At 35.1% G+C, this 18,495-nt stretch overlaps 1 protein-coding gene across 3 annotated transcripts; it reads left to right on the plus strand.

Moving 5' to 3' along the window:
* Window positions 1–1,902: 1,902 nt before the first annotated feature.
* On the plus strand, window positions 1,903–9,952 carry LOC132307423 (uncharacterized). Of its 3 annotated transcripts, XM_059805179.1 has the most exons (8): window positions 1,903–2,332; window positions 2,516–2,689; window positions 7,027–7,176; window positions 8,550–8,669; window positions 8,810–8,914; window positions 9,005–9,117; window positions 9,403–9,681; window positions 9,765–9,952. In XM_059805179.1, exons 1-8 carry the CDS (start codon window positions 2,042–2,044, stop codon window positions 9,808–9,810), a joined length of 1,278 nt encoding a protein of 425 aa, XP_059661162.1. In that variant the 5' UTR covers window positions 1,903–2,041; the 3' UTR covers window positions 9,811–9,952. The 3 variants fall into 3 exon arrangements, with proteins under 3 accessions (XP_059661162.1, XP_059661171.1, XP_059661178.1); XM_059805188.1 differs by lacking the exon at window positions 8,550–8,669; XM_059805195.1 differs by lacking the exons at window positions 1,903–2,332; window positions 2,516–2,689 and adding an exon at window positions 6,783–6,843.
* Window positions 9,953–18,495: the final 8,543 nt, after the last annotated feature.

Raw genomic sequence — 18,495 nt, forward strand, 5'->3', positions numbered from 1 at the left:
TCATGATTATTAATATTCATAATGTCACGATGATATCAGATATTCTATTAGTATAAAATTAGTCGTATTTGTGACTTCTTATATTTACTCTTTGAATAATTAATTAATTCGGTCCTGGTGGAGACTCAACACCATTAAACTTTATTAATCTCTCTTGATCCTTCATTCATTGTACTCTGATGATCAGCTTTTAGTTTGGTTAGTTTCAAATTTACTTTTGTACCATATATTTATGTATGCAAGATCATCATCTTATTATGGTGGGGTGTGGTAAATAATTGTCTCGACTTGTCCAATATCTGTAAAAATTACTAGTATTTGCATTGCGCAGTGTTCATGCTCATTCATATAATTCGCTTTGCACACAATTTTTAAAACGCCTCAAAGTTATATTGTAGTGTATGGTTATATTATGCAAGTGTAATAATACATATATATTTGTAAGTGAGAGTTCGGTTTGGTTCATTTCTTTTGAACCCTAATTGGAATTAAACTATAAGCAACGGTTGTATAACTTTTAAAATCAGAATCAAATTGTTTTACGATGAAACATGATTAAATCGTAAAGTTCAGTCTAAACTGATATATTTCTTGTGAATTTCGATCCAACTGTTAGTTTTGATTATGATAAATCAAATACTTGACATAAACTGCACACTTCTAATTATTTTTACAAAATAAATGAAGAAATCACGTGTAATATTAAGAAGAGGTTTAGCATAAGTAATTAACCCAAGAAGATTACTTATGCTAAAATAATATAAAAAATAACTTAAGAAGAAAATCATAAGGTCAAGCAAAATAGGGACATTAATCAGCAGAAGCACCATCTAGTTCTAGTTGCCCCTTAAAATTAAATCCACATTTCCTATTAATTTATAAGTAATGTTTCTAGGAGGAAACTCTCTTGTAATGAGTTATTCTTATTTAACCATTAAATTATAATAATTTATTTAAATAATTAAATATGGAGAGTTTATAACTCTTTTCATTAGAATGTCATCTTAGTATTACTTGTCCATTAATACTTTATAGGGGACATTGTCCTCTTATAACATTACCAATGTGTCCTTCTAAGTTTAGATATGTATTATGCATATTATCAAGATGGGGGATTTCTAAAAATTTAAAGGGTAATTTTGAAAAATATAAATTTATTTAACTTTTAACTTTTAAAATTGGACAAATATTTTAGGACATCTGGACAAAAATAATAGGATGGAGGGAGTAAATATTCAATAAAGGGTTCTATACCACCGAATGATGGCAACTTACAATACGACCCATCAACACGACTCGAACATGACACGAGAAAGGTGGATTTAGGTTGACCTTAAACGGGTTTGAGTAATAAATAGGTTGACACGATTAATCCGTTTACTTAACCGTATCGGGTTAGGGTTGAAGAGGTCAACCAGTGTAACCTGTTTATACTCATTTAACTTAACATGTCATAATCGTTAATATGAGTTATGTAATATATTACCTGTTTAAATCTAATTATTATAAACAGTTAAGTCATTCTAATATAAATCTTGATTACGCCTTATGTTCTTTTTTATTTTGAATATTTGGGTTATAGAGACAATATTTTTATAGTGTTTATTATTTGATTAAATATTAAATTTTTCATTTTGATAAGCAGGTAATTAAATGAGTTAACACATTTAATAAATATGTCGAGTTAATGTTAAGAGTTTTTAACATAATTATTAAATGAGTCGATTTTAAATTTATCAATTGAGTAAGATACCTTTACATTAACATCACACGAGAGCACAAATTGTCACCCCAAAAAAAAAACCACGAGGCACACAGGAATGCCATAAAAAGTAACCCTTGGTTTATTGATACACGTGGCAGTTAAAAACGATATATAAAAGAGGAACCGATTTGAAATTTGTTTGTGAGAGAGAGCAAGAGCAAATTGGAGGAGATTTGGTCAGGCGATCGTGGAAACGGTTTTTGTTTTTTAGCTGCAGACTGTACTGGTCGTACGGAAGAGTGGAGTAGCACAAAGTGTGTGCGCAATTGTAATTTGATGGGTACCCTTTATGTCGATTCCCCATTCTCATATCTCTCTTCAACAATCCTCCAAACACTTTTTTCACAATCCCTCTCTATCTTCAACCCTTCAAGCCCCTCCTTCTTCAAAATGTCAACCGGAGCCCAAATGTTTCGGCTTAGACCACTTCTATTGCATTTCAAAACAACCCAAACCAGAGCCCTCACCCAGTTCAGAAGATGTACCGAGGTTTCTTCCGAATATGACGATATCAATGTCGTTGAGCCTCCGACCACTATTCTTCCTAGTGTATATACCTCTAAGAAGGTAATTTACTGTTTTTTTCAATTTAGTTCTTTCAATTTCTGTTTATGTGTGTGTGTATGTGAAATTTATTTGGTTTTTGGTGGTGTTGTGTTATATGGGAGATGTTTCATTTTGTGTATATGTCTATGGATCCCAATATAAGTATTCAACTTCCGAGTTTTCAATCTGTGTTTGATATCTCAGATATGCACGAGTTCTTTGGCTTCTTCCACAGATGGTGGCTACCCTCCTAGATGTCTTCTAAGAGCCGAAATTCTGCCTTGTGATTTTGTTATTCGACCTTTTAAGGATGGGGGTTCCATTCTTCAAGTCCATGCCCACATCACTATTACTATAGCTCAGGTTAAGAACTTGCAGGTACCTTTTATTGTTCATGTCACTTTGTTCAATTCAGTTTATACGTATTTTTATATATAAGTACATGTAAAATGTATTTGGTTCTTGGTGTTTATGTTATATGATAGATGTTTATGCAATCTGAGTATTCATTTTTTAAATGTGTGTGGATCTCAACTCTCAAGTAGTATCATGAGTCCTAAAAATACAGAGAGATTGACTTATGTATACATATATGAGTAAAGCAACAAATTAATTGGGAAAAAAAAAAATCTGAAAAATAGAAGCGGTAAACCTCTCCTGTGTTTGTAATTCTTCTGGTTGGTGAATTATTGAGTATCCAACTTCTGGATTCCTTTGATTTCGACAGTAATCCTTTTAACCAAAAGCAAATAACACACAATATCAGCATTGGTTGGATTTTAAATCTCAATGGTGATGAGGACTGGATCACCAGGTCTATACACATCTTTATCCGTCTGTAATTTCAGCAATGATGGAGGAGCCTTCACTCTCTCTCTCTTTGAATCACCACCTCTGAAGAAGGAAAATCCACAAGGAGGCATGGACTCACCTTCTTCCCCAGTTTCATTTCTTTTTCTTTTGCTTTGTTGTGACTTGGAATTTTGCGAGTTTGATTTAGAATTTTGGGAGTTTGATTGATGATTCAGGAAACCCTAATAAGCCCCGACAACTGCTTTTAGTCCCACGTGTCTTGTAGTAGTCTGTTTTTTGTTTTTTTTTTCTTTCTATAAGCACAACTATAGTTCCAGGCTAGATTCTACCTTATTGTATTCCGTCTATCATATATATATATATATGAATACATCAAGCTACTTCCTATGGCAAGGACTGGTGTATGGTGAAGGCTGACAGCCGATTCCTCCCTTTACGTTGCCTTCCGGGGCTCTTTACAATGTCTTGTCGGAAACTCTTTTTGGTTGGCAGGTTTCTCTTGGTCCACAAAGCTTGGATTCCCCGAATTGTGGTTGCTTGTTGACGCACTTACTCTTTCCGTTCGACGCTTCCTATTCGTTCGCCCTTAGGTTAGGCCACGTTTGCCTTCTCAAGGCATCCCAGAGCAGAGCTGGTTGGTGAAGAGGACCCTCTGCCAGGATCATGGATCTGTCGTACCTTATTTGAAGATTTGATACTCTACTTGACGATCTCGAAACGAAATCCCCCCAGCATTGAATGGCATTATTTGTTAAGAGTCGTTTTAGGTGGCGTCGTATAGAAGACCATAACTTATCCCCTCGTATAGACAAAGTAAAAAGTCAACGGTTCTAGTTCACCTATGTATCAAAGCTGGTAAAGCCATTTCTGCTCTGAGATCTTCTGTCGATTGTCCAAGTTTCTTTTCGTTTCAACACGGCATTTTTTGACATCAAGCTATTTACGCCCAGAGAGCTGCCTCGGACGATCAACGCTCAAAATCTTCCTTCCTCTGGCTCCAAAATCTCAGGAGTTAGCCCAAGGTCGAGATGCTTTTGTGAAGCTGGCCGATAAACCCTGCTTGGAAACCATGGTAGGTGCACCTTCAGTTGAAGAGAGCTGTTAACTTTCTCGAAATTGACTCTGTTCCTTACTCTCGTAACTCACTCCTAATGAAGGCAAGGCAAGTGAAAGGGTAAGACACCTTTTGCAGCAACAACCGCAGCAGCACAACCACCATCAGCAGCAGTTGCAGGTTCCTCGGGTTTTTTAGAAAGGCGATCACCGTGACGATTCTTATAATCTTTATTTGGAGTCCTTTCCGCCTTCGTCGAATTTCAAACTCTGGCGGGCGTTGCAGCCCCATGAAGTTGATGATGACACACTATTGAGCCTCGCTCATCTAAATGACTACAAAGCTGGGAACTATACCCCGGCATTAGAGCATAGCAATGCTGCTTATGAGAGAAACCCCCAGCGTACTGAAAATCTTCATTCTTTGCCCTTGGTTCTTGGATCTCCTCTTGTGAAAGGGTTGGTTTGAGTAGCTTGAAAAGCGGAATTCCATAATGCAGTGAGGAAAAGACAAAGAAGCAATCCCTACTTCCCACATGCCATACTAAAAGAAGCGGAAGCTGGATATTGATTCGTAGGATGGTTTTCGTGCTTGATAAACCTCCGATTGAGCCAGAAATAGTCCCTCCATCAACAAGGGTCACGCAAGTACTCCAAGTAAGGGAAGGCAGGTAAAGAGAAAGAAGCGAATCAGGGGCTAGTGTTCTCAACAAAGATCAGTTCCAGCAAGTGAGAATGAAAGAAAGGGTGGGTCGTAGATCACCATACCTTAAAGTGTGCTACGTCACAGCGACAGAGTTCTGAGAAGTGAATGACCCTTCTTTCTATAATACGACATTCTCAGGCTAGAGAAATTGGATCATCTGACCTTTCTTTGCACGGTAAGCTTGTGTGATGACAGATTGGTGCCTAAGAGCATGGTTTAAGGCAAGGAGCAAGTTGTCATCCTTTTGTTTTGCTTCCTCATCCATCATCCGCTATTTAGCATGATCTTTCTTATGATCATTTTCACTAACCAAACATTCCGAGAGTCACCAGCTTCCTTCTAACAGTCAGCGTTCAGCTTGGTTCATAGACCAATGGATTCCTTGCTCAGCATCTGCTATTCTTCGCTTGTTCATCGGTTAAAGGAAGTGTCCCTGATGATGTTGTTTCAGTGAATCTTATGTTATGCTAATTCGAAATTGCTCTCCTTTTGCATAGCTTCTCACGAGTGGTTTGTTAGTCTGCTTTCTGAAGCGAATCTGAATTCATTGCGTAGAATCAATTGTCTGTGAATGGAGCTATCTCCTAGTAGCCAAAGTTTCTATCATCATTATACGAGAATCCAAAATGAAAATCTAATCTTTCAGAATCGCTTATGTAGCATCTATTCTTTCTTCGGCAATGAGGTCTCTTTCTCAATGCCAAATAGATTCAAATAGATTCCATTCCCCCTTTACCGCGCTTCGCCCCACGAATTTCATGTTCTGAAGAGGAATCAAGTCAGTGTTCAAGTTTTCCAAGTTATTTGATTCTAGCGCTATCAGTCCGAAAAGCGTCCCTTTCGAGGAGTCGTTCAATCCACCAAATGAACCCTGCGTGGGTCTCTCTGTAATCCTGTTAGAGCCTTTTGGAGAAAGATCATAAAAGAGGGGGGGGGGGGGGGGGGGGGGGGGGGGGGGTGACTTCAGTGCAATAGGTACTACAAAACAAAGGGTCAAGCATCTGAGCATAGGCAGGAGAAGTTTGATAGTCAGCGTCTGTCTCAAGAAAGAACATGCGAAGACGATTCAGAGTAAAAAGCCTATCAACTCGATGTCCTTACTCTACGATAATCCTGGATTCATTCTTGAGAGGATTCATACTATCCCTCCCTCTAGAAGCCAAAGGATGAATATCTCTCTGGTTTCGGAAGCTTTCTCGACTCTCTGGTTCCGCTAAGTGGTAGCTAGGTGGTCGCGAGTGGATTCTTTCTGTTGGGGCTGTGCTTGCTTTTTAGGCTTTAAAGACAGGAATTTCCCAATCTGCATTTGTCTTTTGATAGAAGCATTCACCGAAACTAAATTCATGAACTTTTTGTGAACTCGATGGTTGATACGGGCATCCAGCAACATGGTTCAACTCCTCCTTCTCACATCGTATCCATTTACCATAGAAGAGAAATTCCCAGGTAGATCCATCTTCGCAGGGTTTCATTTTCCTACTCACGCGGTCCCGAACAAAATGTTAAAACAGGCTTTGGCTCGCAATAAATGGAACCTTATCTATCTGGGGTCACTACCAATACCAGGTTCCTCCTATATTACGGCTTTTGCTTTTCGCTGCAGACTGTGTTGGTAGTACGGAAGTGTGGAGTAACACAAAGTGTGTGTGCAATTGTAATTTGATGGGTACCCTTTATGTCGATTCCCCCATTCTCATCTCTCTCTCTTCAACAATCCTCCAAACACTTTCTTCACACTCTCTCTCTGTCTATCTTCAACCCTTCAAGCCCCTCCTTCTTCACAATGTCAACCGGAGCCCTAATTTTTCGCCTCTGACCACTTTTATTGCATTTCTAAACAACCCAAACCAGAGCCCTCACCCAGTTCAGAAGATGTACCGAGGTATCTTCCGAACATGACGACATCAATGTCGTTGAGCCTCCAACCACTATTCTTCCTAGTGTATATACCTCTATGAAGGTAATTTACTGTTTTTTTCAATTTAGTTCTTTCAATTTCTGTTTATATACTTGTAAATGTGAAATTTATTTTGTTTTTGGTGGTGTTGTGTTATATGGGAGATGTTTCATTTTGTGTATATGTCTATGTATCTCAATCTGAGTATTCAACTTCTGAGTTTTCAATCTGTGTTTGATATCTCAGATATGCACGAGTTCTTTGGCTTCTTCCACAGATGGTGGCTACCCTCCTAGATGTCTTCTAAGAGCCGAAATTCTGCCTTGTGATTTTGTTATACGACCTTGTGAGGATGGAGGTTCCATTCTTCAAGTCCATGCCCACATCAATTTGGATGTAAGAATTAAAATCTAACTAGTTCCTCTTAGTATTACATCCTTGATTTTCATTCCTGTTTCTTCTGAAATTTCGAATCACTATTACTATAGCTCAGGTTAAGACCTTGCAGGTACCTTTTATTGTTCATTTCACTTTGTTCAGTTCATTTTATATGTATTTTTATATATAAGTACACGTAAAATGTATTTGGTTCTTGGTGTTTATGTTATATGAGAGATGTTTATGCAATCTGAGTATTCATTTTTTAAATGTGTATGGATCTCAACTCTCAAGTAGTATCATGAGTCATAAAAAACAGAGAGATTGACTTGTGTATACATGTATGAGTAAAGCAACAAATTTATTGGAAAAAAAATTTGAAAAATAGAAGCGGTAAACCTCTCCTGTGTTTGTAATTCTTCTGGTTGGTGAATTATTGAGTATCCAACTTCTGGATTCCTTTGATTTCGACAGTAATCCTTTCAACCAAAAGCAAATAACACACAATATCAGCATTGGTTGGATTTTGAATCTCAGTGGTGATGAGGACTGGATCACCAGGTCTATACACATCTTTATCCGTCTGTAATTTCAGCAATGATGGAGGAGCCTTCACTTTCTCTTTCTTTGAATCACCGCCTCTGAAGAAGGAAAATCCGCAAGGAGACATGGACTCACCTTCTTCCCCTGTTTCATTTCTTTTTCTTTTGCTTTGTTGTGACTTGGATATTTGCGAGTTTAATTTAGAATTTTGGGAGTTTGATTGATGATTCAGGAAACCCTAATAAGCCCCGACAACTGCTTTTAGTCCCACGTGTCTTGTAGTAGTCTGTTTTTTGTTTTTTTCTTTCGATAAGCACAACTATAGTTCCTGGCTAGCTTCTACCTTCTTGTACCCTGTCTATCATATATATATGAATACATAACAAATAACTGTTGAATCTGTCCTCTTGGCAAATATAATTACCCTCATGATTTATGCATCTATCCTCATTTGTTGTCTACTGTTAAGAAGTTAATTGAGAGAGAAAGTACTGCCTTGAATGAAAGGCTACACTCTTGAATTCCTCTAGTTATGCATTTTAGTGAAAAAAAAAAAAAAAAAAAAAAAAAATTAACAATATCATTTCACGGATTCATGACTATTTGTAGGAGTCCGAATAAGTTTATGTAATGAATTACATTATTTGTATTAATATTTTATAATACTTCTACAGAAAATATTATAATATTTGAACTGATTGCTAGTACTATTCTTTTAATTGGAGTGTACATCCAACATGGGTGGCAGTAAACTTTCTAATTGTATCACTTATTGGCATAGTAATCTGCCATTTGTTTCTAGTTGTTAATGATATTCCTAAATAGTATATCATTGTACTTTGTAATAGCTTCGACCTATTGAACTGATTGCAAAGTTTCTGGATGAGAAACTTTGTGCTGGAAATAAGAGTGAAGAAGAACTGGTGTGCACACTTGATGAAGTTTTGGTTTTATTCAGGTTTATACAGGTAATGTGGATGTTTGTAACATGATAATAAAATTGTCTCTTACATAATTCATTTTGTACTATATTAAAATTCCTATTTAATTCTGCTCCTGTTGAAATTGGTTTGCCACTCATTTTTCATTTTATCTCCCATTGACTTAGGGGAAGGATGTATTTGAAGCATTCTATGAAAAGGATCTTGCAAAAAGGCTACTGTTGAAGACCGAGTGTGGAAGCCAATTTACCAACAAAATTGAATCGTTCAAGGTGTGTATGTTGTTCATAACATGCATCTTCTGCCCTGAAATTCTGATTGAAATCTGTCTTACAAACTCCTGTGTTATTGGCTCAATTTAGAGGGTTGCTATGGCTGTTGCCCCATCACAACTTGGCACCTTTACGGGGCCAAAACCCTTACCTGGTTCACTTGAGGCTCTTACTTTGGCACCATGGATTTGCAGGAGCTATGGGTATGACTTAAAACTACCCTTGTTTTGTTAAGCAAAATAAGTCAATAATAATGTATTTTGAATTGTCAGTCACTAGCAATGTTTAGACTCAACCAAAATATCTCATAATGTGATATGTTTAATGTGTGTATCTTAACTTCTTTCTGTGAAAAATTAAGAAGAAACATGTTACAATTTGACCTTGGCATTTGAAAAAATGTTTGAAGCAGCCTATGCACTGCTTAATGATGCTATCAGAATTGAGAAAAGGTATATTCTTACATGTTATTTACTGTTGTGTTTCAGGACCCATACCGGTGATGATGGCTCATTGTCAGACCTGCCCAATAAACCTCCCTATAGATGTATCAAGTGCTGGTTAGATGACAGGAAAAGGAGAGGAAAATTCCGCAGACAAAATTACACGGAAAGAAAAAAAGTCGAAGGCCACTATGAGGAGATGAAAGGGGAAGATAAAGCATTCCGCTGCCTCACCCATTATCCCAAAAATTTTTGTAAACATTGTGGTAATGGGTTTCAAACCCCTGGTAATCTGGGGGATCATCTTCATGTTTGCCCGCACAAGTAGGTCATCATTGAATTTGAAAACAATTACTCCGTATTATTATTGTCATTACTATTATTTATTTATTTCATCTTTTTTGCAGGATCTATAGTGAATGGCTAGCTTGGAAGGAAGGCAAGGGAGCTTAAGATCCGGTCAAAATGAAAAGTTTAGAGATCGTTAGAGTGAAAAGACAATGGCAATAGATTGTTATGTTTTTTGTCGGACCATACACCCTAGAGAAGGGAGATTATGTTTTTGTAAAAAGTTACCTTTGTTTTTTTTTTTTTCCCCCTTCTGATCACAATATAGTTCTGCAGGGTAAAATTTAGTTTAAGGTCAAATTTGGTTGGAGCTACTTTAGCTCCCTTTCATCCTTTATGGTTTGTACATGCATATGATGAAGAACAGGAATGGAGAGAGATGGGGCTTCAGGAAAGTATGTATTGGGTACCTAAGGTACTGTACATATAGTACCTCGGCCAAGGGTATACTGTCTGAGTTTTCCTTGGTGGGACATGATCTTAAGTGTGTCCGTATGCCGCTCTTCCATTTTCTGGCAATTCTGTAGGTTGATGATATTATACTACCACCAGCGCTGTTGTGGGAGGAGGTATCATTTTAAGTAACGGATAAAGGATGCCCTCTCTGAGTGGCTTCTTTCTTGTGATTCATATTGCTTGCTAAACTCTAAATCAATTAAAGATGAGGACAGCCAAACTATTGGACAAACTATAGAAGAGAAAAGGAGGGAAAATTAAAGTGTTGCAAGACTATACAAATAAAAAAATTTGGCAGCAATAACAATGATATCATATATTTTAATATCCTTACTTGTCATTTTCCATTACTAAAAAATTTCTATATTTTTTTGGGTAAGTGCTAAAAAAAAAATCCATTTTCTTCTTGATAATTGTATTTATTAAAGTTTACCAGATTTTGTTTATTTAAAATATACAACTTTCCATGCCTTTTCCAATTGTCGGATCAAAGTACTCAAAAGATGTTTAACAGTACAATTTTCAAAATATTGAAAAAATTACTGTAGAAAATTTTACTTATCAAAAAAAAAAAATTTGTAGAAAATTTTATTTTTAAAATTTCCCCGTTCTCTTATTTATTAAAACTTATCAATATTGTTTGAGCAAACATCTCGAATTTTTTAGATTGTATCTTGAATTTGGCTGGTAACAACTAAAAAGATATTAATGTGATCTAACTTAATACATATTGTCGTATTCCTACACATTATTCTTTGTGTTTCGTATTTTAACAAACTAAACAAATTGACAATTAAAAGAAAATGAACATTTCTAATTTTATTTTAAATTTTCACCTAAAGGTAACATAAGGACATAAAATCCAATGTTATCTAATTCACGCCATATGGACTGTAATTCTCAAAAGGATTTTAGTTGCTTTTATAGAGATCTGAACACTGAACCAATTCATTTATCCAAAATATTTTAAGGGATTATATAAAATGATTCACCAAAAACATGGTGTGAAAGCTTAAGATTGCTGAAGACCATGACTATGGTTGTATAACACCAAAAATATTGGTGGGCAGTAAGGTTGTTAGTATCAAGATTCTATATTGGATTGAGACGTTCATAAGATCGAGATACGACTATAAGATTGAAAGAATAGTAAGATTCTATAAAAGTTTTAGAAAAATAACCAACATGAGATGTGCTAACAAAATCAGGTAACATTCAAAGATACCAGGACACATGACAAATACTTGAAATCAAGAAATCAATTTCTTGATTTTCTGCACACAAAAGCATATTCATAACAATTAAGCAGAATCTCACAAAAGAAATTAAAATAAAACCTGAACAAATAGAAAAAGAGAACACAGAAATAGAAAGAGAATGTATGATTTAGTTTCCTAATTGACTGAGCAATATGGTTGGTTAAAAAAAAATGATCAAAACAGAGATAGAATGAATAACGGAAAAAATGAAGTCTCTCTGTGTTTTTGTATTAGCATGGACACTAAATTAGAGTTCTTTTTATTTCTTGTTCGGAAAAGAAGTAGAAAGAGAAATTAAGAAAAATAAAGCAAAATAGAGGAAATTTTTGAAGTTTTAAACCACACCTTGAATCGTTTCTAAATTTGACGTTGGACGTTTGATTTTTTTATTTTAATTTTTTAATACAATTAGGCTAAAGATTTGAGTTTTTTATAAATAAAAAAAAATAAAAAAAAAAAAAAACTTATTCAATTTATTTGCCCAAAATGAGTTGTAGGCCCAAATAAATCTAGAGAAAAACAAAACAACACGATTTAGTAGGATCGTGCGATCCTATGTGATTTTACGATCCTATTTTTGATTCTATGGCTTTGCACACTATCCATGTTAGTGGTTTCAAAATGCATTTATATAATTAGGATATGCTCACACATATAAATGCCAGCAAACCTATCTCTCAAGTGAAACATCACAATCACCTCCACTTGGGCCCTAGCGTCTTCGTTGGCATAATGCTCATGGGCTTGTTCTGGTTAAGGATTGGCCCTGAATCTTTCACAACTCGCAAAATCTATATAATCACGTTTTGAAAATCGCGAGCACGTATTATATACAAAGCGAACGATATCTAAGCGAGTTTGGGCTCAGTAGGTTCTGTAACTCTAAGAAGCACAGACACGAATCGGGACATGGGTATGATACGATACGGACATGGGGATACGACAAATCTATAAAAAAAAAAAAACAACAGGATACGGGTAAGGGGATATGGCAGATTTTTTATATACAACATAAAATACATTTTTTATCAGTTTTGTAATATTATGAATCTAAATGCACTAATTAACATGTTTATAATTACATAAGCAAGTAAAGTAATTAAACAAGAAGGAACTCTAACGGAGTAGAGTGGGAAAAACATAGAAAAAGAAAATTCCTAACTCTAAAATCTTAAAAACAAAAAAAATACAAGAAAAGATATATATATATATATATATATATATATATATAATAAAAAATAAATAAATAAAAGATGAACAATTAAGCATATTGTGGCAAATCTGGGGATCAATTGGGTAATTTAGGTGTTTTAAATGCAGTTTGTTTTATTATAACTTGACCCCCATCTCCTAGGGGTGCACACGGTCCAGTTTTGAGAATTTTGGAACCAAACTGCTCCTTACGGTTTCAAAAAATCTGTAACCAAACCAGACCAAACTTTAAAAAAAATGATTTGATTCGGTTCGATTCCACGGTTTTAGTTGAATTTTATTTTCCTATATATTCCTATTTTTAAAGAAAAAGATAGGGGAAAGTGAGTGAAATAGATTCAAAAGCTAAACCCTAGAAATTAAAATAAGGTTGAATCTTGCTAAAACTAAAAATGGTAACAAATCTGTGGTTGAAAACCAAAAAACTTGATTCGTTATCGTTTTGTTGATTATGCTTGAGGCACAAACATGCGTGAGACTCAAAGATTTGAGAACTGAAAGTGAAAGAGAAAGTGATAGGGTGTGAGAAAGGATGTTATCGAAGACAACAATAAAAGATCGAGGGCGGTAACTGAATTTTGAAGGTTGCGTGAGAGAGATTGATCGACGACTGAATCCCGCGGCAATGAGAACTAAGAAGTGAATGAGGCGGCGTGAAAAAAAAAAAAAAAAAAAAAAAAAAAGAAGATAATGGAGGAATATTGGCACACACCCAAAAATCAAAGCATTGGGAAAAGCAAAAGCAAATAAAAAAATATATCAAAATAAGGTTGAATCTTGCTAAAACTAAAAATGGTAACAAATCTGTGGTTGAAAACCAAAAAACTTGATTCGTTATCGTTTTGTTGATTATGCTTGAGGCACAAACATGCCGTGAGACTCAAAGATTTGAGAACTGAAAGTGAAAGAGAAAGTGATAGGGTGTGAGAAAGGATGTTATCGAAGACAACAATAAAAGATCGAGGGCGGTAACTGAATTTTGAAGGTTGCGTGAGAGAGATTGATCAACAACTGAATCCCGCAGCAATGAGAACTAAGAAGTGAATGAGGCGGCGTGAAAAAAAAAAAAAAAAAAAAAAAAAAAAAAAGAAGAAGAAGAAGATAATGGAGGAATATTGGCACACATCCAAAAATCAAAGCATTGGGAAAAGCAAAAGCAAATAAAAAAATATATCACAATATGAACCTTATTTTATCCCAAAAGTATCAAGGCGTATCCCACGTATACTAGGTGTATCTGAATATTAAAATTTCATTCAAAAAATTGGATACTTCTACAGAATATCAAACACGTATTCAGGTATATTTGAGTATCAGGATTGGACACGTGTCCAATATTGTCACGGCACCTCCAAGGAAGTATCCGTGCTTCCTAGGCTCTACTGTTTTAAAATGCACCTCTATGCCTCTACAATAGCTTTATTACAGGGTATGACAGTTTTTTTATTTTTTTCTCCCTTTTTTTTGGGAAGGTCAGGCTTTGACAGTTTTGGCAGAGCCAGATAACGTGTTTTCAAGTGGAACCAACTCAAGGCTAAGAAAAATTGTTTTCACTAATTAGCATGAATTTAATAATCTTCAATCTACAGATTAGGAAAGACAGTTGAATTGATCTAAGCATACCACCGGTAAGAACAGGAGACAATGAAGAAAGAATAGGCTTCCTTGGTCTGTCTATGAAAAAACAATTCAAAAAAATTTAGAAAACAATTACTGCTTTCAAACAACTATAAAAGATCTTTCAAATAACTATAAAAAGACAGTTCTTTAAAAACATGTATTTTTTAAAAAAATAATATATATTTTTTGGTTATTAGTTCTCAAAAAAATAAAAAAATGTTCTCCAAAAACTGAACCAAGCATGCCTATGAAAACTGCTTCGAGGAAAGCAGTTCAATTAAATCATGCAATCCAACCAAGTGATGGGCACTGGGCAGCTGAAAATGCAGGCCCAAAACGTAATTTTTACTTCTACCCTGGTAATTGTTGATCTTTAAATACTCCTGAAAGAAAAGAGTAAGCTTAACAGCTAGACATGAACAAAATTTCCCCGTGGAAATGTTAATATGCAGATCATTATCCAACAGATCACTGGAGCGATAAAAACTGTATTAGACCAACACAATCATTTTCAATACAATTTTAAGTACCAATAATTCACTGGCTGTGACCCTGTAAAATCAAAATCTTTAGACCCCTCTGGATCCTCCATTTGTTCCAGTCTTCCCAGACCCTGAAAAAAAAAATTGTTCAAACTAACAGGAAAAAAAAAAAAAAAAAGGTTCAAATTCAATGACTATAATATATATATGACGTACCGATGAGGACAGAACTCTTCATGATCCTGCCTTTCTCCGGAGTTGCGATGTCCACACCCACAAAACTTACAATACTGGTTCTTCGTGTTGTAGTGATGGAGGGGATTGGATCCACCTTTAGATTTTGCTTTCTGATAATGCCTTGTAACATTCTCCTTGCTTTTGTAATCTTCTTTCTTTATGTCCTTGGCTTCATATTCCTTAAGCCAACATACGGGACATTGGAAGGGTGGCCGGGGGGGCGGAGAAGGTCCATTGCTGAAATGTCTTTGAAACATGCCATTGGCGACGTACCTAGGCACAGAAATGAGAGAGATCCCATTCTGAAAAAAGGGAAAGTGAAAATCAGCTGTAAAATAAGCATAAAGAAAGCGGCACAAAGTTGATCATAGGTGAAAAAGGATTCAAATATGATATGTTTAAAGGCAAATAATAACTTACTATATAAGCTATTAAAGAATTATTTATTGAAAAAATTATTAAAGAATTCATAGAATCTCTTCTTTTCTTTCTTCTCAAGCATACTCAGGTGAAAAAGTATGTTAAATAACATGGAAGAAAATAAAAACTAATGATAAAGATTTATCTTAGGGAATCTAATCTGGGAGTCTGATTTATTAATCCCAGTTGAGATATGATTCTACTTTTGAAACTCAGAAGTAAATTAAATAATTCAGTAAAGTTAAATTAGTAAAGCTATTCCATTCTTTATTTTGATCACAAGGAAGACAACCTATAAAGGTGAAAGAGCAGAACATAGTAATGTCATGGTCACTTTATGACACTTTTTCCGGGCAATGGGAAACAAGGTTCAGCCCACTTATTGTACACGATAAACATGGGACATCTTTCCACTAGTGTTTTAGGTCTAACTTATCAGCTCAACACTTTGAGCCTTAGGGAACTTGAACCCTCGATCTAATACTTCAGAAGGTGAGGAAGAACCATAAGGCTACAATGCCTTTGGTTAATAAATAAATAAAAACTATCATTTTTTCCTTAATCAATAGAAGTAGTCAACAGACAGAAGAACTGAATTATTAATGTGGTGTAATAGCTGTAAGAAAGGAAATTTTGAAAATTATTAATACAAATTACTATTTAAAGTATAAAAGTACTACTGATTAACTCATAAATCATGATTCTATCTTTAGTGCATAAGCTTCTAATAAATTCATTGATGAACTTATGTAAAATTCTCCAGTTTTGTAAATTTGAATACCATATTATTAACAGGGAAAAAAAAAGAAGCAAGTCAGACACAGAGAGAGACAGACAGAGGTAAAAGAAGTACAAAGAGAATATAGGAATGAAAGTTATGTAATTAATAATAAAAACAACTTGAAACTCAATTTATCAGTTACACATGTATATTTGAGGCTGGTTCATTACAAGCTTGGAACATTTTTGGTTTCTTAATGAGCTATCACAGCATAATGCGTCATGATATGCAATAAGATTTAACTTAAATATAAAATCAGGAAAAAGGTATTAATAAGCTAGTTATTATTTTATTTGCATTTTTTGGAAAATTAGCAAAAGTGCCATTGTTGTACGTACCAAAAATTAGCATGTATGTACTATGAAAGCCTGCATACATCTAGGAAGCAAAGAAAGCAAGAGACACTAAATCATCACCTTTGCAAGGAAAGGATCAGGCCTGCCATTTTTTAATATAATTCCAACAACAGCTATCTCTCTGCGAGAGCTTAAATTAACGATATGCTGCTCCAAATTGTACCTGCAAACGAACATTGCATGGATCTCAGATGCTAGTACCAAAAAGAAGATAACTGAAGGGAAGATAAATGGACTAGACACACAACTAAACAAAATAAAATTCTTTTCGGAAAACTAAAAAAAGGACAAACAAAACCTTGTTCCATTGAAGGTGTGCTCAGAAGGAGAATGCCAATGACACTGTTGTAGTTTGTAGTCGGTCCCATTTACGCTTATTTTTCCTGCATCTCCTTTCCATGACACCTGGTGGAACACCAAAGTCATGTAACTAACAAGAAGAAAACAAAGAGAACAACACATTTACCTCGAGCATTTTGGGGCATGCTTTGTTTACGTAGCAACAAAACTATCAAATGATCATGTACACTAACTAACATCGAAGTATAACCAAGTACCAACATGACCAGAATATGAATTTGTCGTCAATGATTGTCCAATTGATGATGGAACTTGCCAACTTTTTATACTATGAAGCCAGTTTTGAACAATTAAGAGAACAAGTATATATATTTATCCTTATTTTCTTAATTTAGTAATAATATATCTAGTCCCATTGTCTTCAAATGAGCATAGCATATAGAAATTGCAAACTAACACACAATCTCTACATTATAGAAATTGCAAACAAACACCTTAAAAACAATCATCAATGTGTCTTTAAGTATCTACGAAGAAGATAAGGACCACCCAACTGTGACAAGAGGATACCTTCAACAGTTATTTATTACGTATTCATGTGTGTGTGTGTGTGTGTGTGTGGGGGGGGGGGGGGGGGGGGGGGGGGGGCGTGGGGGGATTGATGGTGTTAAAGAAAACTTCATTCATAGAAAAGCTTTCCCCCCATACCGAGTCAAGAGATACAATTCAAACCTTATCAAGAATTGCAGATATATGGCATTCAAGGAGTTGCCTTTCTACAGTTGCCAAAAGTGGTTTCCTAAAATTAGCATCCTGGTAGAGAAAGCAACTTTCATTTTCTTCATGCAACCTTATCTGCAAGGATAGATTACTCTCAAATATTCCAAAGATAAATCATGGAATATAGTCTCAAATGACTAGCAAGATATTTCCTTCAAAGAATCCACAAACATGAAACATAAAAACTAGAGCAGAAACAATCACGGTTATAGTTGAAAAGAAAGAAAGAAGAAAGAAAACAGAAAAAAGAACACACCTCCTCATGTTTTAAGTAATCTGGAACATCTGATTGATGCATGTATTTTAGGCCTTCTGATGTCTTTTTAAGGAATCGCTTCTTGAACCTTTCCAAATAGATTGAACCTTTCCAAATAGATTCCTAAGCAAGTAAACATCTGGTTAAGGGGAGTCCTATCAAATGCTCTAGGTGTCCTGAAAGATCAAACGCAACATTTACACATTAAAAGATTAAAACAGCATTTACACATTAACAAGTAATCTGTATCTTGAATACACATTTGACAATTTGTTATTTTTGTAATTGAAACCATTGCAGTTGCATCTATAATGGGAAACTAGTGCTAAATGAGTGAGTCAAAGTTCCATCACAAAGTGTCAAATACAAGAACTAAAAATTAATATGGAAAACTCATAAGAGGTTTAACAAGTCACCCATTTCTTGAATATGAGCAAAGTGTTCATGTAAAAAAATCATCACATTGAGATGCATCATAAACCATTGTTTTCCAGAAAAACTATGAAAGGCTACTAAGAAAAACTGCCTTAAACTTTCCAACCCCCAAACTATTAAGGTTGTCATTATACAAGCTATTTTATAAAACATGGTCATTTTTATTCTAATCTGATAAGATTAAGATTTTATTAGA

Source organism: Cornus florida, unplaced genomic scaffold (assembly GCF_030987335.1).
Source record: "Cornus florida cultivar Cherokee Brave unplaced genomic scaffold, ASM3098733v1 CherokeeBrave_3.0.0_Hap2_Chr01, whole genome shotgun sequence".
NCBI classification, from domain to species: domain Eukaryota; kingdom Viridiplantae; phylum Streptophyta; class Magnoliopsida; order Cornales; family Cornaceae; genus Cornus; species Cornus florida.